This window comes from Musa acuminata, chromosome BXJ2-2, assembly GCF_036884655.1.
Source record: "Musa acuminata AAA Group cultivar baxijiao chromosome BXJ2-2, Cavendish_Baxijiao_AAA, whole genome shotgun sequence".
In the NCBI taxonomy this organism is placed as follows: Eukaryota; Viridiplantae; Streptophyta; class Magnoliopsida; order Zingiberales; family Musaceae; genus Musa; species Musa acuminata.
The window spans coordinates 27,551,096-27,572,419 of NC_088339.1; the positions used below are offsets into that span (position 1 = coordinate 27,551,096).

At 36.9% G+C, this 21,324-nt stretch overlaps 3 protein-coding genes across 10 annotated transcripts; 1 reads left to right on the forward strand and 2 right to left on the reverse strand.

Moving 5' to 3' along the window:
- Positions 1-222: 222 nt before the first annotated feature.
- Positions 223-9,342, forward strand: LOC135605745 (COP9 signalosome complex subunit 7-like). 4 transcript variants are annotated; one of them, XM_065096184.1, is made up of 9 exons: positions 223-604; positions 753-828; positions 1,537-1,625; positions 4,281-4,370; positions 4,571-4,615; positions 4,712-4,782; positions 8,091-8,223; positions 8,481-8,572; positions 9,118-9,342. In XM_065096184.1, the coding sequence occupies exons 1-9, from the start codon at positions 443-445 to the stop codon at positions 9,146-9,148; spliced, it is 789 nt and encodes a 262-aa protein (XP_064952256.1). In that variant the 5' UTR covers positions 223-442; the 3' UTR covers positions 9,149-9,342. The 4 variants fall into 4 exon arrangements, with proteins under 4 accessions (XP_064952256.1, XP_064952257.1, XP_064952259.1 ...); XM_065096185.1 differs by having other exon boundaries at positions 237-604; positions 8,484-8,572; XM_065096187.1 differs by having other exon boundaries at positions 238-604; positions 8,467-8,572.
- LOC135583074 (uncharacterized) lies at positions 8,567-14,670 on the reverse strand. Of its 5 annotated transcripts, XM_065096182.1 has the most exons (11): positions 14,356-14,670; positions 13,200-13,327; positions 12,989-13,102; positions 12,738-12,883; positions 12,516-12,630; positions 12,360-12,440; positions 11,696-11,833; positions 11,241-11,328; positions 10,145-10,255; positions 9,377-9,433; positions 8,603-8,707 (listed from the first exon to the last, which is right to left on the reverse strand). In XM_065096182.1, exons 1-11 carry the CDS (start codon positions 14,597-14,599, stop codon positions 8,691-8,693), a joined length of 1,239 nt encoding a protein of 412 aa, XP_064952254.1. In that variant the 5' UTR covers positions 14,600-14,670; the 3' UTR covers positions 8,603-8,690. The 5 variants fall into 5 exon arrangements, with proteins under 5 accessions (XP_064952255.1, XP_064952254.1, XP_064952252.1 ...); XM_065096183.1 differs by lacking the exon at positions 9,377-9,433 and having other exon boundaries at positions 8,567-8,707; positions 14,356-14,669; XM_065096180.1 differs by lacking the exon at positions 8,603-8,707 and having other exon boundaries at positions 9,332-9,433.
- A 1,095-nt stretch (positions 14,671-15,765) lies between these two features.
- LOC135605746 (ribose-phosphate pyrophosphokinase 1-like) lies at positions 15,766-20,965 on the reverse strand. The gene is made up of 8 exons (XM_065096189.1): positions 20,713-20,965; positions 20,403-20,579; positions 18,691-18,939; positions 18,348-18,491; positions 18,042-18,209; positions 17,575-17,644; positions 17,163-17,244; positions 15,766-16,038 (listed from the first exon to the last, which is right to left on the reverse strand). The coding sequence occupies exons 1-8, from the start codon at positions 20,842-20,844 to the stop codon at positions 15,858-15,860; spliced, it is 1,203 nt and encodes a 400-aa protein (XP_064952261.1). The 5' UTR covers positions 20,845-20,965; the 3' UTR covers positions 15,766-15,857.
- Between the last annotated feature and the right edge of the window lie 359 nt (positions 20,966-21,324).

The following is a 21,324-nucleotide window of genomic DNA, read 5'->3' on the forward strand; positions in this document are numbered from 1 at the left end:
ATAGCACGTGATATTAGATAAAAAAAAGATAATTTTAAATTTTTATTTTTTATATGTAATATAATAAAATTATTTTTTTATCAGTAAATTTGTGAAAAAAAAATATATCTATTATTTTTATATGAAATCAACACATGTATTGTGTGTTATGTATTACAGGGCGACGAGTGTCTGGACACCGGTATCAGGACAAATGGAAAATGAGGAAAGATGCATTGTATTTGATTCAGCATTTGAAAGGAAAATATTATTATGGAAAAATATAAAAGTAACCATCGCGATCACCAGGAAATCGAATGGTTGCACCCGACACACCACACCATAAAGGGAAATCGAATCGGCGAAAGAAACCCCAGCAACCGAGCCGAAACCGGGGCAGCGAAGAACACAAAACCTAGTTGGTTAACCCCACGTTCCCCCTTCGATCTCCCGCACGAGAAGGATGGACATGGAGCGGAAGCAATCCGAGCTCATCGACCACTTCGTGAAGCGAGCGACCGCACTGGACGCAGCCGCTCCCCTCGCCGACCTAATTCTTGAGGCCACTGCTCATCCTTCGCTCTTTGCCTTCTCCGAGATCCTCTCTGTCCCCGACCTTGCGAAGGTTACATCCCTCGATCCCCCACCGTCCCTTCTCTAACCCTAGTTTGGTTTCGCTAACTAGTCAATGCCCGATTTATTATTATTATTATTATTACTATTACTACTACTACTACTTTTGAATCTTGAGACTGGTTTGATCTTCCGTGCAGCTGAAGGGAACGCAGTATGCGTCGTCTTTGTATGTGCTTCGCTTGTTCGCCTGCGGCACATGGAGCGACTACAAATGTAAGCGTTTTGCCATTAGCTTGGCGTCCCGTCAGACAGATTTAATGTGTTGCATTAATTTTTTAGGGCTTCTTGGAATTCCTCTTAACGGTGGATGCATTTATACTATACAGGATTAGTGTATCACGTCAAAATGATTTTGTTGGGCTTAATTACTATGCAAACCTAGAGAATGTCATAAATCATCTTTTCTTTTTTTGTCCTTTCTTGTGTGTAGAAACATTCCCTCTTATGTATAGTTGATATGAGGACATTGTGAGCGTAACTATTCCAAGGTGGTTATCATTTCTGAAGAAAACGTCATTAAATAGTATGAAACCTATTTATTTATGATATAGCATCCAGTTTAATTATACTTAGGCATATGTAACAGTACAAGTTTCTTGACATGCATGCTGCATTTTGTTTTTGGGGACTGTAATTGACAACATTGATGAATTGTTGCTTTAATCATGTGCACTCACCTTGAGGTGAGCATGTGGGTATATTGAATTTAGATATACTTATTTCGGATCTATGGTGTATTGAGCACATGACAACTTGTCGTCCTGTTCTTAATGAGAGCTCTATTTATGCTCTCTGCCTGAATATCATTTCCATGTTAAAAAAGGTTGACGCTAATCATAGTTGTACTTTTGTATAATGCACAATGTTGTATAAAAAAAAAATATTCCCAATTTAAGTTGGAGTAATGTGCCCTTATTTTAGGTAATGCTGGTAGCCTTCCAGCACTAGTCCCTGATCAAGTTCGTAAGCTGAAGCAGCTAACTGTGTTGACATTGGCCGAGACAGAAAAGGTACTTGTGACTTATGAGCTTGTTGTTTTTTTTATCTTGTTATACTTCAATGAGGACAATTTCTTGCATGATAGAGACAGGCTATATGTCAGACTTTGTATTTCACCTCACAAGATCCTTTTGTTGGCATCTTCTCACCTTTTGTTGGTTCTGTTGCTGTTTAATTTTTGGTTATTTTACTGCACTGTCAATAGACGTTTTTCCATGGGTAGTATAGGTTATTCTTAATGAGAAACTCCTGGTTGATTCTTTAGTTTTCTCTATATGCATGATCTATTAGTTGATCATATTTGACATTATGCAGGCATTATTTGGTAGTATATATTTGTAAATCCAACAATAACTTGTAGCTATAAAGAATTTATTTTTTAAAAAATACTTTTGGACCTTACAAAGGTAATTCCTAGTGATTGTTGCAAAAAACACAAATAAAAGTGATTAACAATGCTAATACATGATAGATAATCACACTCATAATAGGTCAAGATACTAAAAATATTCACCCAACATATGATACCAACTCAAGCCAGTTACTGATATAAATATGTACCATTATTATACTGGCATAATGAAAGATTTATACTTAATATTTCAAAGGCCTAATTAACTCACCATCTGTCGAATGGCCTAAAATAAAATAGAGCTATGTGTGGGCAAGTGAAGTTAAGGTTATAGGTGTGTGCATCGTTTAACATAATGACCATACTAGTCTCATGTAATGCAATGACAGTATATTTTATAATATAATCTAATAAAATATGCCACACTGGTGGTCAACAATTCATAGATCAATTTGGGGGGTATATACACATATGATGTATGGACATATCCACAGACGAATACAAATCAGTCTACATGGATTCTGTATTGGGATTGTACAAAGGCCCCAGCATGGATGCATCTACAGACAAGAACAAATCGGTCTACATGGATTTTGTATAGGGATTGTACAAGGTCTCAGCTCATCGACATTGACGTGCTCCTTCAGTTGGTGGTCTCCGTAATTCATAGCGGTAGAAAAATATAGATCATGTCAGATATGGTCAACCTTGCATCCGAAGTCATAGACAACCTTTCAGTTCCTCCACCCCTTTCCCTTTTGCTGCCTTTGGTATAAGCTGCCACTAGAAGGCTGCCTTTGTTTATGATCGGCATCCTGAATGGCACGAGTGAAATACTGTGTTTTGATGATGTCTCTATAAGTGCCCAAATTAAGGGATGTGGGACCATCACAATGTCCTTCATCAGTACTGCCATCACTGTTGTAATTGTGAATTTGATGGAGCATAAGGCCAAGATCAGAAGACGTCTCATGACTTTCCTCAAATTGCTACTCATCAGTGACATCTGTTGGTTGGCTGTGATGACTGACCTTTAATCGTTGCCTTGGAGGATTGATTGGCATCCTAATGACACAAGTGAAGTGCTGCCCCTTTGTTTGCATGACGTCTCTATAACTGCCCAAATTAAGGGATGTGGAACTATCACAATGTCCATCATTACTTCCATCACTGTTGTGAATTTGATGGAGCATAAGGACAAGATCAGCAGGATAAGTCTCATGACCTTCCACAAATTGCTACTCATCATTGATATCTAAATTGTTGGTTGGCTGTGATGACTGACCTTTAATCCTTGCCTTGGAGGATTGCCTCTTTGGGCCCCCCCTAATGCTAGGCAGTCAACTGTTGCATCATGATCTTATTCATGTCTTGTCTCACATGCTGAGAAGTTCAAGTATTTAGTTCAAAGCATCCTATAATGTTGATATGTGATGTCATCAAGTAGTAGATCCTTTAGTTTTGCTGCTGCTTCATGGCCAATCATCGTGAGATTTGCCTCGCCTTATATAATTCATTAATTGGATGACGCTTGCCTTCGTCCTCTTGATGCTCTTAATTTCCATATACACTGATGTACAATATAATATATACACTAACTACATTCATCTTATGAAATGCAAACATTCTATAGATTAGGGCAAAAGTTGACCAATATCGCTCACACCTCAGGAAAAGGTGACTTTTGGTCCGATCTACATTGTAAATATCTTCCATTGAGGTGCAGATCCTCCATACTATGGTTACTGAGTTGTACTTTTTGGTTCCAACTTGAATAATAAAATAGCTAGTAGTATTTATGTTGACCCATCAGCGGTTTTACCGAAGTTGGTAATGTATCATCCATTAATTTTAGTTAACTCACTAAGGTCACTCCGGCAATGTGTTCCTGTTTGTTGCCATAGTTTGTGATGTTGTCCAATTCTGATATGACAAACCCAATTGGCATTGGTATCATCCAAGGCTGATTTTGCTGATTTTTGGATCATATACTGGAACTTATTTTGAGTCAGTTAAACTTAACCATAGTTGGCTGATTGTGGCTAATCTTAACCAAGTTGAGAGGCACAAAAGAAGAAAAAAAAGTGGGGAGCATGGTGACTTTTGGTCAATTCTAGCCAATTTGATGACCGCCTCATCTGCTGGTCATCATTTGTTAGCAATTTGTTCCGTCGTCAAAGATCACAGTCGCCAATGCCTCAAAGTTATTGGATATACATATATCATATTATTTACTATCAAAAGTTACATACTGAATCTCTTAATGTAATTGTGGTGTTAGTATGCTGATATCTATTGTTTTGGTGGTTGTTAGGTATTGCCTTATGACCAACTCATGGAAGAACTTGATGTTTCAAATGTTAGGGAGCTTGAAGACTTCCTCATCAATGAGTGCATGTATGCGGTATGTATTTGCAGGATGCATTGATTGAATGAAACTTTATGGTTTTTAGATATACCATTGTTCCTATCAATTCATGGACTTTAGCAAGTATTTTGGAAATATTATTTCAGACATAAATATAATTATATCTATAAATTGTGAGGGTTTAGAAAATGTTGTTGTTAAGCCATATGCTTATGCTATTTTTGTGGTTCTTGAAGGGTATTGTAAGAGGAAAACTTGATCAGTTGCGCCGGTGCTTCGAGGTTGGAAAATGTGTTGTTTTGTCAATCTTTATGATCTTTTGTTAGAAAACAAATTTAATGCTTAACCCAATCTGGTTCCTTTTCTGTTTTATACAGGTGCAGTTTGCAGCTGGAAGGGATCTTAGACCTGAACAGCTAGACAACATGATTCAGACATTAAGTGACTGGTAATTTTCTACATAATTATATACATTTTATTATTTTAATATTGAACATTCAACTATGAAAAGTGCTACATGCGCTCTTTGAAGGACAAATCTCACTCTTAGCAAGAATGGCATTGATTTTGAGAGATGAGAGGAAGACTAAGGAGCTATTTTTTATGGCGGTTATCGGTTGGGCTAATTTGTTTGAATCAAACATTACATTTTAGTCTCTCTCTCTCTCTCTCTCTCTCTCTCTCTCTCTCTCTATATATATATATATATATATATATATATATATATATATATATGTATATGTATATGCATATGTGTATATATGTGTGGGTGTGTTGACATTGATGGGCTTTAAGGGTTAAAGGGTACCATGAAAGATGTAAACTGTATTTCCATCAAACTAAAATTATGTCAGTTGCTTAAATAGTTGGCTCATAATTGGGCAATAATCAATTTGAAGTTTGAAATTGATCATGCGCCTTTTGTTCATCTTGCCAAACATGGATGTTTGACAAACAAGCACCATCTCAGACTCGGGTTATGTAGAATGCCTCATTGAAGCTTGGGGTTCCTACTTGCAAGAATGCATTGATGAGGCATTAGAAGTGGACTCAACAGTGTCCTCCCCAATACCTAAAATGGACTCTTGAGTTCGTTAGTGTAGAAGAGTAAAAGCAGGAGTGAGGCAGTCAGATGGGAAGTAATAAGAGTTCATGCACTATTTGTATAAGTTCATTTATATCTTGCATTATTGTACGGTTTGACAGACTTAATGGGCTGGCAGTGATGATTGACATCCCCAATGTGTGTGAGATATGGCTTATTAATTTGATGAGGTTGGCCCATTAATGACTTGATTAGATCAAAATTAATAATTGAGGTGGCTAGTTAATGCTGCCAGTAATGCTTTAGTGCCTGACCTGTGGCATCCTAAAGTGATTGGTCAAGTAGGTTTTTCTTCTGATGGTTCCCATCTGAAATAAAGATGACTTTGGTTTCCTAACATGGTGCTAAAAATTTAGGGATTTGTTCTAAGAGGTCTTGTTTAATTAACAAATGTTGAATGGTCTTGTTACTACAAGAATTAGGTAAAAGCTTCTCTTTTGAATATTTTCCATGCTTAGGAAAGGGAAGGTCTGGTTATGTTGTCAACTGAAGACTAGAATCAATGATTTAAAAAGCGCTAGGCGCCAAAAGGCGCCAAGGTCCAAAAACGCCCGAGGCGCTAGGCGCTCGCCCGAGCGAAGCGAGGCGCTAAAATATAAAAAATATATAATATAATTAATAAATATAATTATTTAAAATTTTAAATAAAATATAAAAATATATAATATAATTAATAAATATAATCACATTAACAGTATAAACCTGCTGACGGAGAAACGAGGAAGCAGTAGCGAGCGGCGGCAGCGGCGACAGCAGCAGCGGCGAGCGGCAGTGGGAAAGGGAGCGGGAGCTGCGAGCAGCGACAACGGCGAGCAGCGGCAACGGGAGCAGGAGCGACGAGCAGCAGGAGGCGCGAGCGGCGACAAAGGCAGCGTTTGCGAGCAGCGACAGCGGCGAGTGGCGACAACGGCAGCGTTTGCGAGCAGCGACAGCGGCGAGCAGCGAGATCGGGATCGGGATCGGGAGCGGCAGCGGGTTAGGGTTGGGTAAGGGTTATATCGGTTTAGTTGGTTCGATTGAACCAACTAATAACCGAAACAGGATCGAACCAGACCTAAAATCCTGGTTCGGTCGCCTTGGTTTACCCAGGCGCTCGCCCGAAGCGCCCAACGCCTGGGCTCGGGCGAGCGCCCAGGCGGCGCCTGTTTGAAGCGCGCCGCCTGGGAGATTAGCGAGGCGCTCGGGCCTCGCCTCGCCTCGCCCGAGCGCCTTTTTCAATCACTGACTAGAATGTGATCTGCATACCATGAATAACTACAAACTTTGGAGTTATCACACATTGGCTTGTAAAAAACGCTCTTAGTGCATTTGTCATTTTCTTTTAATTTTAGCCTGCCCACTACATACGAGAACATCTAGGTTCTTTGATTTTGCATGAAAAATTTGGGACCATACATGTTTTGGGTTTTTCACTTGATTTTTAATGAAACAGGTAAAACTTGAAGCCAAACTTTTACTGGGAACTTATCTAAAGATGCACTTTTCTTATTTGTTTATGTCAAATTATTTGTGAATGTAAAGATGCAAATAATTTAAGTGGAATATGGTTTCCATTTGATGAACATTCTGAAGCTATGGATTATTACATAGGTTGTATTTGCTTAAAGTTTATTAGGGTATATGATAGTGTTTTGTTTCCTGAAAGGAGGTATGTTATTTTTGAAAGTATTTAGTGTGTTTATACTATCTATCTTGAGTTGTGCCAGCTGGATGATAATTTTTTTCTGCATATCAACCATTGATTTCAGTTTGTTGTAGATCATTGCATCTTGCCAAATTGATGATTCATTTTGATGACGTAATGTCTTAGATCAAGCTCAAAAAACAAAGGTCCTTTTCTGGATGGATAAAGAAATAAACTTCCATCCCATAATAACATGTTTTCATCCCATAAAGAAATAAAGCTACTGGGATTAGATAAGATCCAAAGTTGTTTTATGTTTTGGTAATTTTTACATCAATACAAAATAAAATGTTTTTATATCAGGTAGTTTTTGGTGATTAAAAGTAGCTTTTAATGTTTTGTTTCCGACTTTCTTATATCACTACACTTAATGGAAGACCATCTTGAAAACTCGAACAAAAGGTATATAGAAGGATCTAAAATGATTCACTATCAACCATCCTGAGCGGCAGGTGTTGATACATTATTAACAGGTATGCTGTTCTGTGAGGAATATAGTTAGTCTTTCACGTAGAACTTTCTTTAAGCTAAATTTCTACAAGAAAATTAATAACTTTTCAATATTTGTAATGGAATATTTTTCTGCTGCAAAACTATTGCAATTAGAACAGTATATACATTTTGGGTAAATTGATAGGTAATTTATTCTGTTAATGCTGAATATTTACGCTGTGAAATTCTTTCTATATTTATTTTATATCCTCTTTGCCTGTCAATCTTTCAGCCCATTGTACATGAAAATCCCTGTCATGGCTTGGTAACATGATCCATTGCAATGTCTTTATAACAAACACTATGCAAAAAAAAATCATTGTACATATTTACATGATTGTTAATGACTATTACATCTTGAAAATATTACATTTGGTGGTCCAGTGAGTGAACACACTCGAAGGATGCATAGCTTACGTTTGTTGAACATTTTCATGCATTGTATTCGCTTACATCTTGGAGATATATCCTGCAGGTTGGGCACATCGGACAGTTTGCTTCATCTGATCCAAGAAAAAATCAAGTGGGCTGATATAATGAGTGAGACGAACAAGAAGCATAAGAAGGAAATTGAGGACAAGGTGGAAGAAGTGAAGAAATCTCTCAAGGTGAGCTTGATGGATTAAAAGTACTTCAAAAATTCTGAAAAAAATAATCTGATGTTAGCTTGAATGCCATTGTAAATCAGGTTTTGTTTACGTTATGCATGATGGCTGTTATAATGTGTATTTGCTCTGTTATTTCTATAAGAAAATCATATGATGGCTATATCCACAAGCATGAAAATAATTGAATTATGCATCAAACATGGCAATGCTTGTCGATGTGAAATACTTACTTGGTGGCAGAAGTTAAACACTTTAAGCAGGCCAACTTGGACTTTCGAGGCCACGAAGAGAGCTTTTCTGAATCTGGAGGAATGATGGATTATGAAGAGGACCGTGTCCGGCCTAAGAGGTAATTACTTTATATGCGTGCAACTTGTTTATTTTGAGCTGGGCATTCATGTCCCAAGCATGTTGGTGCCAGCAAAAGAAAGCATGCCAATCTGAAAGATGTTGCGAGAATAGCTGTCCTATTCCTTGTCTGTACCTGAAAATGGAATTTCCATATCAAGATAAATCAAATATGATACGAACTTCATTTTAAGAAATGATGATTGTTGTCTTGTTATATTTTCAACTTTTGTATATATATGACCACACATGGTAAGTGGCAATGGCATATGCGAAAATGTGCATTTACTATGATCTGCCTTTCCTGCTAGTTTTAATTTCTCAAGCATAATGACATTGTTTTCATCCTGTCACTTCCTGGTTTTCATCTCAGCTACATCTTTAGCTGCTACTCTTGCCCAAATACCCAGGTGGTTGGCCCAGATTCTCTGCAAACTCTTGATTCCAAATTCTGTTCATCCGGCTTGCATGTTTTGTGGGCCGTTTATTTTATTCAACTTCCTGTAGCTTTTAATTGGGTGAATCTTTTGCAAATTACCATTGCAGGAGGCGGCAGCCAATGCACAAAGAAGGTTGATCACTTGGTGTTAATTCATATTAGCCGAGGCTGACTCTCAGTTTGCTGACAGCATTTTGGAGTCGAATACCTGCTCGCAATTTGTTCTAATCTGATATCGGTGTCCATATTTGCGTCCGGTGAACTTGTTCTACTGTATTATCACCTTGTTCAAACTCGATCATCAACCCATAATCATGTTTTGCATTCATTAACATGATGGCTTCTGTGTACAAGAGTTGTACTTACTAGTTCGGTAGTTCCTCAGAAAAACCCGAATTGTATTTGTGATGTTTCCTTCTGCGGCTGCATTTGTGTAAAGAGATATAGTAGGTAAATGTTAAGACTAGCAAGCAACACAGCAAGAAACCATGAAGAGGACTTGTCCAAGCTCTTCATTCAATAAACAAAAATATGAATGGATTTCATGATACGTTCTGCTACTCCATAGTTTAAAAGCTTGAAATGGATTGGTTTAGGACTCAAGATGGGAATCTAGGCATATACAATAGCCAAGTCTCTCTTCCGAACTATCGTAAACACCTGACCCATTAAACATCGACCATGTAACCGTGAAAGAAGTTGGGCTTGATGCCTGATGAGAATGAATCACATCTTCTTCACAGAGAAGAAAAAAAATAAAACGAGAGGAAATATTAGAAAACAAAGTGACAAAACAATTTTTGAAGCTGATAAATCAAATGAATAACAAGGACAAGCAGTCACGTCATAACTAGATCAAATATTATAGCTTCACTTTGTCAGGCATTAGGAATTTGGTCCATGCTGGTGGAATAAGCTTTGTCAAATCTTGTAACAGGCAGACACCGGCCCTTGACACCTCAACATATGATGGATTCTTAGTAAAACCACCACCAGCTTAGCATATGATAAAGCAGAAAAATGGAAACCATGCGTTACAATACTTGAGTACATAAATTTACAAATCATATCTTCAAAGTTGATGAAGTGGTCGTTTGGGCAGAATGGCATCTATGAACAAAGATGGTTAGTTACCTATTACAGGCTTCTTTTCTTCATTACCAAAAGACCCATCAACTTTGGCAAATGCTTTTGTCTTGCTTGCAGATTCCTTATTCTTCAACATTGAAATAAGTGGACCATCAACTGCAATAAATATCATATTTCAATCACTCCGAGTTCGTATGACAATTGAATATAAACTGTTAATATGAATTCTAAATAGTCAACAGCGAGATGATGATAGCTTACAGACCACATTGTTCACTATACCACATAAATTTCTGAGATATGTTTAAAATGAATTCCAAATTAGACAAACCCATCACATATCACCATGTACAGCAGCAATATGCAGCTAACCAACATATTCGAACTGCATATGACATGCAGTTGCAAAAGACTGAATAAGATCACATATGACTGCACATCAATAATTTAAATTTTGCTTCAGTTATGTTTCTATTTAAAATCACTTCAAAAGTTCAATCCTTAGGACTTCCGCCAATTTTGTGTATCCATATTATCTTCTAATTATGGCCTTCTATGTTATTCGAGTTCATTGTCGACCACTTGTGTGGTAAAGAAACAATTTGTTCTTTAGATCAGTCATAGTTCTTCGATATAATTTGATGTGTGTGTGTGTGTGTGTGAAACTTGCTTTCCTATGCCTAAGTATGTTACGATGTGTTGACATCAAATCATGATCTTTAATTATATTACATGAAATATATTTCATTAGATATTTTTACAAGTTGGCAATGCTGATGCTAATATTTATATATTCTAAAATGGATACTTCATATGCATTCGCATATGAGCTTCAATCCCCATGTCTAGAGTGAACACCTTGTGACAGTCACTGTTTGCAACACCAAAAGACCTAAGTTATTTGACTTTCATTTATAAAAGTCAAAAGTTTTTCATAAGCCAAGTTGCTATTTCATTGTTTGAAGATATATGGTATTATGTTATGCTTCATTTGAAATTTCAGCTGACTCATACTTCCAATTGTATTTTACTTTATCGACTATTTATACTTGTTTTAAAAAAAAAAAAAGAAAATCTTGCAATCTGCTATTCTATTCACTATACTTTTAAAGAGGAGAATAAAATGGAAAAAAGATAACACCTTGCCACTCCAACACAACTTTAGACTCTCCCTTGATCATCTTCGGATACTGATCTATACGAGAATCTTCAAGAATCATTTCTTCAACCTAATACAGATGGAATTCAATAAACAGTACTGAGAATACAAATCTTAATATAGCACATAAATAAAATTTCTTATCATAAAAACACAAATTCTACATTGTCTACTACCTGACTAAGTTATGCTACATGCATATTTCTTCATGCACCATGTATAAACTATCATCTTAACTTAAGAACAATGTCGAACTACAGCAAAATATATAAAACATACTATTGATAGCATGAAAGAAAATATGGGGAAATAACATAAGCTGTTTAAGATTACTAAAACATTCTACAACCCTCATTTGTTGGCCACTTCATAAATAAAGAAAACTAACAACAATGAAGCAGTAAAATCACTTGGAATTAGTTATTAATAAAATGCACCTTCTTCCATAACATAGCATGCTTCCTCTCCCTTGGTCGAAGTAGCTGATCCCTTAGCCAAGAAGCAACTAACCAAGGTTCGCCTTCACGGTTCCCACATCTAATTCTCATGGCATTGTCTTGGAGAATTTCACATACCTGTTGAACCAACATTGTTTAGCAACAGAGATATAATAGCAAACTACAGTAATGATAAATGGACAAGCAAAATATATCATGTGGACATAAACAATGTGATATGGTTATTGCGAATGTCAATACTAGATTGTATGGAGTTATATACCTTATCTTTACAATAATCATATATTGACAATATATTATGAATCGGGAATGACAGAATAAAGTGCTTGAGAAAAAGTTTAAGAAATTTTGAAGATATAGCCTTCATATTAGGGGATGTAGACAAACTAACTGGATAAGAGGCATATAGACAACTCCTGCCAATGACTCATCAACTTTCAAAATCTGAGAAAAAATACAACCACAGATCGAAGGAACTATGCCAAATTGGCAGACAGCAATCTTGAGAACTAGGATGCTGTCTTATATCTACCTGGCTAAAAATGCATGCATGATTTAGTTTGCATGAGAATAACAACAGAACCATAAAAGGAGATACAGAAATGACCACAGAAAAGAACAATTCCATGATAAATAAATAGACCTGCTCGTATAGTTGCTCAGCTCGAGTTGTGAGATTCTTTTTTTGATGTATACTCCATGTAATTTTGGTTAAGCCTACAAGCTGTAGAATCATTATAAAATCAGAATGGATTTAATAAATATATTTATTCATGAAGACTGAGCTGCAATCACATACTAAACCCAAAATTGCCACCATAATGCCAACATGCTTGTAAATCCACTGGTTGACACGACATTGAAGAGGCTTACAAAGTTCAGCTAGCAAGTCTGGACATTTGAACTCTTTGCTTCTACATAAATCAAGAATGTGCAAACCTCAGATTTGATTGACTGGCAGATCAAACCAAACCAGAGGGACATAGCATTTTAATGCTGAAACATAGAGTTAGAAAAGAACCCATTCTGTGCCACCCTCGTTTCCAAGATAGACTCCACAATGTCCATCACCTTACGTTTTACAAACATAGAAGTGTCATTTTCTGAGACAATATTCTTCTTTGGCATGTGTTCGTCAATTATCTCCCTCACATCAGCGTCTTGAAACTGAAAAGCCGACTCAAACAACAGAGGTCATAGTGGTTGTTAATGAGAATGCAACTATTCATTTAACTCCACAAATAGAAGTCCTTCTATACCAGAAATCCCTACACAAGTTGCATGAAAACCATGAGGTTGGTCATGATAACAGACCCAGATTTTCCCAGGTTCATTGCACAGAACTTGCCCATATGCATTGCAAACATGCTGTTGTAGCAGCTCTGACTGCATTGCAGGATAATAATAAGTCATAAAAAAACAATATTTATTTTATAATCACTGACAAAGTTTACCCAAAATATTTAAAGCACAAAAAACATACCAGTTTCTTTGCGGTCTGATTAATGGTTCCGTCTTCGACGCATTTCCTTCCCTGTCTCTTATAACCATGAAAGCACTCCAGCTTTCCATTGGAGCACCATCCATGGGAAGGGCAAGGTTCACACAAGTCTGTGGTTATATTTGATGCTAAAAAAGATTAATTTATAGTATGTAGAATAAAACTAGAACAAGCTACAAATTGTATTTAAAGGGTAATTGGAAAGGCTCCTTATAAATATAGATCTAAATATGGAGAGATTATTTCCATGACTTGAACCCTCTCCAAAGTCACAAAGGAGCACAAAACATAGCATAGTTAAAATAAATATTCTAGAGAAAACAAGTTAAAGGTTCTGTTTATAACACTTATGAACTCTAGTATCCCTATAGATTGGCATGGTTGCAAGAATTTAAGCTTGGATGTTTTCTTTATTTTCTACACAATGAATTAGTTTACTTAAATATTATAATCCTCCAGCTGATAGTTGCTTTATCCCTCTTGAATTGGAGAAATGCCTCTCCACTTCTAACATCTACATCAATGGATCCATAGCCATTAGGCATGTGCCCTACAACTAAATAACGACTAAATGATTTATAAGATCAATCAAGAACATGTAACATTTGCACTAAAAACTAAATCCAAAACAAGGCCTGTTTAGAACTCTAAAAGCAACAACCCAAGAATTATAATTCGGAATCCAATACCCACTAAAGTGTACCACTTCGCCTGTGGTAACAGAAGCCAGCTAATGCAACAGAACTATGACCATAAATGTTCCTTTCCTCGTTTAAGAATAGTGATGCAAGCACTAGTATTTCTCATTGAATTACCTAGATTTGATGGTCCAGATGTGCCTTGTTCTTGTATTAATAAAAAAACAATATTTTAGGTAATACTGACATTTTGTAATTTCTGCTCTTGATTATGCGTGAAAAAGTAATTGCCTCAAACCGTTTTACTAAACTCTCAAGAAACCCAAAAAATCATCAGGATCAAAGGAAAATGTTATCCTACTGAAGAACATTAAAAAAAATGAATATAAGAACCTAGATTAAATCATAAGACTAGGTCAGCTCACGAAATTTGGAAGAAAAAAAATATCAAGGAAAAAGAGATCAATTGAGGGGACAAAAAAAGAAAAGACGAAGATCACCAGTGTCGGTGTCGTAAGCCACTTTGCTGCTGTCGCAGAATGACTTGGCCTGTTGATTGAAGAAGCAAACGGCGTAGTTGCAAGCAGCGGCGACCGAAGCAGCGATCCCGATGACGGCGAAGAGCTTGAGGACCTCATTCTTGGATGGGAAGAGGGTTGCAGAGGGCTCCCTCCCCAAGAACTGATGCGGCGGGGCTGCGCCTGGAGCCCTTTGTTTCGGCCGCTTCTTTGCGGTGGCGGACATCACCGGGGCAGTGTCCCTCCGCCCTAACACGTCGCTCTTAGGAACACAAAGAAGTGAGTCGCGAGTCTTAACCCGAGTTGGCCGACCACATATTACGCATAATCAGCATGTGCTACTCACGTGAAAGGGACTCCACCAAAAAGACCACCTGAAACGCACGAGTTTTAAACTTCCACGTGCAACTCACGTGAAAGGGCCTCCACCTTGAAGCCCACCCGAAGCGCACGAGTTTTGACCTGACTTGTCCAGTCTCAAGAGTATGCATGCTCGACACATGCTAGTCACGTGAAATGGCCTCCACTTCAAGGCCCACTTGAGACGCATGAGCACCGAATGGGTCAGATGGGGGTCGGAAGGGTAGATAAGATTAAGACCGAACCCAAACCAGAAGCGACACAAATCAGGTCAAGCATCACTTGACTCGGGTTCAACCCACGTAGCAAGCAGGCAAGCCCGTATCAGGGACATCATCGCAAATATGGTATTGTATAGTTTCTACTATCAGTTACATTCTAAATAATTTTAAAACTAATACGATATTAAAGAATTATTATATCTGTATTTAATTTTAAAAATTAAAATATATTATTATTATTATTATTATTATTATTATTATTAGTATTATTATTATTATTATTATTATATATATATATATATATATATATATATCACTCGTTTGTACAACAAACTAATCAGTTCGAATATCTCAACAGAGACTAATATCAATACTTGTAATAGAGTCCATCATAATCAATTCTAATTACATTTCCATATTTCAATCTTATTTTGTCTGTATTCTTTTAACATTTCAAATATACTGAAGGATATGAAATTTATGTGTTGCTTCCTAGGAACAGCATGATGAATTAGAGAAATCAAAATTTCACTTCAGTTGTAATAAAAAAGGCATCACAGGTGATGAAGAGCACTATGGTTGCATCAAAAAACTGATTAATGACAATCGTGCAATTAAATTAACCATCACAGAGATTGATATTTAAACTGGAATATGGTTCATATTCCGAAGCTTTAATCAATATTACACAAGGATAGAGATAAAATATATTTGTGAGAAAAGTGCACGAAGCTCCTGCTAATGCAGCATCTAAGAACAGTAGAAACTTAGCTTTATGTAAAAGCAAGAGAGGTAGAAATAAGAACAAGAATGAAACTAACAATGATTTCATCAAGTGGCTCGTAGTTAAGAAACATGACAAAGTTTAAAAGAAATAAAAGAACATTTTTCACTATAATCGAATCATTGAAAGATGCTACTTAATGAACAATCATCATGAACTCGCCAGATTGTTTCGCCCAATATATTTGCCACAGAAAGAACTGTTAGCTGTGGGAAACTGTTCTGCTCGGGCACCGGGATGGTGTTTGTGACGATGACTTCTTGAAATAAGTCACTTGATAACCTCTCAACTGCAGGAGGGCTGTTACAAACAATAAAAGGTAATAAGGTTGTCACAACAAGCAGAGTTGGAAGTACTCCAATTTTAGGGAAATACCATGCAAAAAACAATTTGCAACACGGGGCGTGAAACAAGATAAAAAACTACATATGGTCATGTCTACCGACCACAATGTTTGGCTAAGAATCAGAAGAACAAAGAAAACTATTCTCAGATTAAGATGAAAAGAAATAAGTGGTTAACGTTTGGATGGATTTTGTGAGTGGTAAAGAGAAATGGACAAGTATTAGAGTAAATGAGAAGTGAAATAACAAAAAAGGTGAAGGTAACAGGTAATCTGACCATCTTTTAGAATGGAATGTTGTTTTTCTTTCTCCGTTTCACTGAATAAATATTTCCCTTAACCAATCGGAATAAGTCCAAAAGTAAGATTGTTTGGCTAATTACTACATGGAAATGTCCCCCTTCCCTAAATGACTCAACCAAACAGCCATCAAAAGATCCCATAGAAATGAACTAGGACTTGAAAGAGAAAAAGATGAATTTTGCAATTAACAGGTATGACTCCACTTCCACATGCATAAGATTCTGTCATTTCATGCTCTCAAGCCATGAAAAATGAGGAGAATCACGTTAAGCAAAAAAATGAAAAAAGGATCTGCTGTAAAACTTCACCAGAATAAACACAAACAATCTTCAACATTTCCATATCTAAGTATTTCACTTAGATGGTTGGTGTTTTAAATTAACAAAACATGATGTCAAGTATTGGTTGTGGTTGATACAGTTCGTCCCAACCAGTATTGACTGGTCCGACCATGGGATGGTACCATATTGTCAATACCTGTCAGTATTATTTTTACAGACAATGCCAGGATGTATGGGTTGAAATATTGGACCACACAGATCATGTAAATTACCAAAAATCCTTAAAAAAATCCCAAACTAGGACAACAGAGAGAGATTTTAGGATCAAGTAAACTCAAATGTTACCAATGAAAATGAACATAGCAATATGCAAGTACTCTCAAATATTTTAAACAGCAGCGCAGAATGACTAGCAGCTGTATATGACCATGCAATAAACAAAGAATTCACAAACACAATATTTGAATTCCGATAATCTTCAAAGGACATAAGGATACCTAAAAACTGCATGTGTGCTGCAAGCAAAAACTTCTTTAGCTCCCTCTTGATGTAGTAAAGTTGCACCCTTTACAATAGTTCCTGAGTCCAGCACAATAGAGTCATGGAAATTTTCCACTATGGAACAAAAATAAACAAATCATCTAATAAATGTGCTAAATCTTGTACAGAAAAGTGTGATGCTTGATAAATAACTGCAATGCATACGTTTATTTCAACCACTCAAACACTGAGGAGCTATGAACAAGTTAATAAGATGAAAAAGAGAAAATTATTTATTACTAAAAATAAAAGTTGCTGTTTCTCCACTTATTTGGTTGTGCCAAGAGATGAGAAACGTGTTCCAGATGTCAAATCTGTTAAATGCAGTAAGCAGAGTAGCAATCACTTTTCTTCTCAGAAGCAACTCACCAGCAGTATCGATCATATCATCCAACATTATAGCAACCTTTCCTTTAACATCTCCAATCAGATTAAGTACCTGCATGCACAACAATTAGATTGCATTAAGTATAACACTATCATTTAATATCAGATACCTGAGGAATAATAAGACTTCAATAAGAAAGCATTAGCAGGCGAATGTAACTTCAATCAATAATAGGATAAGAAGGCCTGGTACATGTCCAATTATCAAGTTAATTGCCTAAAATAACCAAACTTCAAAAAAGAAGAAACAACTCTCACTAGGAAAACTGTTCGTTAAAAATACACATTGAGACAATAACGTGCCCTTCATTTCTCATGCATGCCAATGTGGACAAAAGAAATATCCCTAACAAATATAAGCATGAGATATAATAAGTCCACATTAAATAGAAGAGTATGACATTGATAAACATTATACTTAACAATCTGGTAGCATCTATTCATATCACCTCAGCAGCATTGTGTCCATGACGCCTTTTATCCACAATTGCAAGAGGTGCATCTGATAACTTCTTGGCAAAAGCACGTGCTCTTGCCACACCACCAACATCGGGAGACACCACTACCAAATCATCTGAACTAATCGTTTTGCTGGAGAGGTAATCAAGAATGACAGGCTTGACATGCATTAAGAAAAGATAAAAAGATCAACCAGAAATAGTTTATATATTCCAGAAAAAATTCAACTACAAAATTTCTAGGTAAATTTCCATGTAAAATAGAAGGAACGAACATCATGGCCTACGGCATATTACTTGAGCATAAACATGATCCACTGGGATATCAAAGTATCCCATGGACTGCCCAGAATGCAGATCGCACGCAAGTACACGGTTTGCACCAGCTTTTGTAATTAAGTTCGCGACAAGTTTGGCTCCGATTGATTCTCGCTCTTGAGTCTGAAGAGCAAAAAGGATGAAATTTACTAATGCTCATAAGACATGCAGAAAATGACCATTTGAGCATTTAAATAAATAACAATTCTAGATGTAACAAGGTGATTCTAATTTCTAAAGGCTAAGAATTATCAACAAAAATCCTTACAAACTTAATTCTCATAAACTAACAGATTTGATTAGTTTACTCAAATATACTTACTTTTCTGTCAGCTCTAGAATAACCAAAATATGGTATAACTGCAGTAATGTTTTTAGCAGATGCTCTGCGGCATGCATCAATCATGATCAGAAGCTCCATAAGGTTCTCATTTGCTGGGGGGCATGTTGGTTGGACTAAAAACACGTCACATCCCCTCACACTCTCCTGCAATTGGACGTATATTTCACCATCTGCAAACCTCTTTATCTTGATTTTCCCGAGTTGAAGGCCCAAGTAGCTTGCAATTTCCTACAGGCAATATCATCTCCGGTTACCTAAGGCTTCATCTAGCAATGAAAAGTATCAAAATGGAACTCCACCAGAAAAGCTTATAATTTAAAGCAAATACAGTGTAGTAAAAGGAACTTATTAAATAGGTATAGCAAATGGTTTAAAATCATATTGCGGGGTGTATTTAGAGTATGCAAAAATCATATGTAATTCAATAAATTGATATGAATGTATCTTATTAATTTTCATGTTAACACTAAACAAATAAGGAGCACAACAAAATTTGTGCAAATATGCAGCTAAGGGAGTTCAACATACAGCAGAATGACCCTCATATATATTCATCAGCAGAAAATAATGGCTTTACAAGAAATCAAAATCCTTCTATCTTTCAAAGGGAGGGATCAAAACAGACTTCCATTAGTAGAAAAAGAAAATGACAAACATCAGCAAAGACTGTTAGACAGGTAATAAAAAGACAACTTATTCCATTAGGCTTCTGCAAACAGAAAAACAGATTTGATGCCACGAACCTTGATCACCCAAATTGTAGAGAAGAAAACTTACTGTAGCATCAAAACTCACAATGTGTGATAGAAGAGAAATTTCAACAATGTTCATGAATATCCACATGTAGTTTGATCAGAGTTACTTTGGTAATTTGATTCAAAGTCATCCAAGCTCTATTTAATTTTGTGCCAACCCAAAACTGAGACCTTAGGCATTGTTACAGTCGCATTCCAATTCGAAATGTAGTTCCTCGCCCCTATATGGTCCATGATTTAAAAAATCATGTCTCAGGGTTTATTGACTTTATGTTAAAAAGAAGGCTTGCATGCAATAATGAGAGAGACAATAATTCCCTGGTGCCTAAGTTATGCATCAACGTCGTTGCAACTTTAGACATCTAACGATGGTCGCTCACCACATAGCATCTAGAAGCCGACTAGTTGTTTTACTAATGCAATCTAACATCTTTTTGGTAGGGATTTCAAGTAATGCAGCAAGTGGGTTAAATGTGACACTTTAAACCAGGGGTTGGCAAGTTCAACGAGACCAAGCAAGACACAACTATCTTATAATTAATAACTCACAACAGAATAGACAAGATAGACTAAAAATAACTAACCTGATTGCAGGACTAAAGTGTGTACAACCGCTGAGCCAATCATCAGCGTCAGACCATTTATAGCATTAACCAATTAATACATCAAAAAATTGCGGCACCTGTCTGCAAGAGAATTCTCAGCACTAAAGCGACATCTACTAGTTGCAACAAGACGGGTGACAACTAAAAACGAATGGTATAGTGTGTAGCTGGATGTAGCTTTATCGTACAAGCAGAGTAGAAATCATCTCGTATTTATCGGGAATCACAAAGCAGGGGCTACTTCATCATATATAAAAATAGAACAGGTTTTCAACCATAGATCAACAAGAAAAGAAGAAGACACGGCTGGGATGTGACTACGAAGACGCACCTGAGCGAGTGCTGGATTAGCGTTTCCAGAAAAAATCCGAAGCCTGGAGTCATGGTTCCCGCCCGTTCCTCGGGTTTGCGGCGACACCAGTAATCCCGGCGACATCTTATCATTGAGGATCGGGATGACGGGCGGGGATCCATTCCCGAATTCCAGCGGCTCCATCATTCCGCATCGCTGCATCCAAAAAGATGGGAAAGAAAAGAAACTAATCAAATCAAGATTCCACTTCATTCTGACACGGAAAAAATATTTGATGGAACATAATAGATTGAATGAAGAACCAGAAGAGGAGGAAGCAAGGATCAACCAGAGGGCTCGGGGCGAATGAGGAAGAGTCGAGGCGGCGGCGAAGGGGCTTGGCGCGAACTCTAAGGTTGATCGAGCAGGAGGAAGATGATGAGCGGCGAAAGAAGGTGGGGGAGACCACCACGGAGGCCATAATCGCGGAGGCAGGTCGACAGCTAGGTCAGTGCTACGAGTCCACGATCGGCCGGTGGTAGTTGAACGGACCGGGGGTATCGAGAAATTTGAGGGATGGAAATTACGTGTGTGCGGCGTGGCTTATCTAAATATTCAAACGCTATAAATATTCTTTTTCTAAAACTACAAAAAGAATAAAGAATGAAATTTTTGTATACATACCCGTCCACACATGAGGAATTGCGAATAAAGAATGAAATTTTGTATACATACCCGTCCACACACGAGGAATGGCGTCTACGTCTCTTTGAGTTCTTATAGCCTCAAAAACTGCAAGTATTTTGCATTATATATATATATATATATATATATATATATATAGAGAGAGAGAGAGAGAGAGAGAGAGAGTGATTGCGAGGCTAACATGTACGTTAAAATTTTTGAAACAAAACCACAGTCTCTCTCAACATATTACATTAGAAAAGAAATGCCATTCGGG

Coding starts and splice junctions, on each gene's coding strand:
- LOC135605745 (XM_065096184.1), top strand. CDS start 443: ATGGACATGGAGCGGAAGCAATCCGAGCTCATCGACCACTTCGTGAAG. Junction 4,371..4,570: donor TCAATGAGTGCATGTATGCG/GTATGTATTTGC, acceptor TGGTTCTTGAAG/GGTATTGTAAGAGGAAAACT. Junction 4,783..8,090: donor ATTCAGACATTAAGTGACTG/GTAATTTTCTAC, acceptor TATATCCTGCAG/GTTGGGCACATCGGACAGTT.
- LOC135583074 (XM_009390819.3), bottom strand. CDS start 14,599: ATGTCCGCCACCGCAAAGAAGCGGCCGAAACAAAGGGCTCCAGGCGCA. Junction 10,256..11,240: donor AGTTGTGTTGGAGTGGCAAG/GTGTTATCTTTT, acceptor TATTTATTGCAG/TTGATGGTCCACTTATTTCA. Junction 10,007..10,144: donor AGAAAAGAAGCCTGTAATAG/GTAACTAACCAT, acceptor TCATATGCTAAG/CTGGTGGTGGTTTTACTAAG.
- LOC135605746 (XM_065096189.1), bottom strand. CDS start 20,844: ATGGCCTCCGTGGTGGTCTCCCCCACCTTCTTTCGCCGCTCATCATCT. Junction 18,492..18,690: donor ATTCTAGAGCTGACAGAAAA/GTAAGTATATTT, acceptor TTTGCTCTTCAG/ACTCAAGAGCGAGAATCAAT. Junction 17,645..18,041: donor ATGGACACAATGCTGCTGAG/GTGATATGAATA, acceptor TTGTGCATGCAG/GTACTTAATCTGATTGGAGA.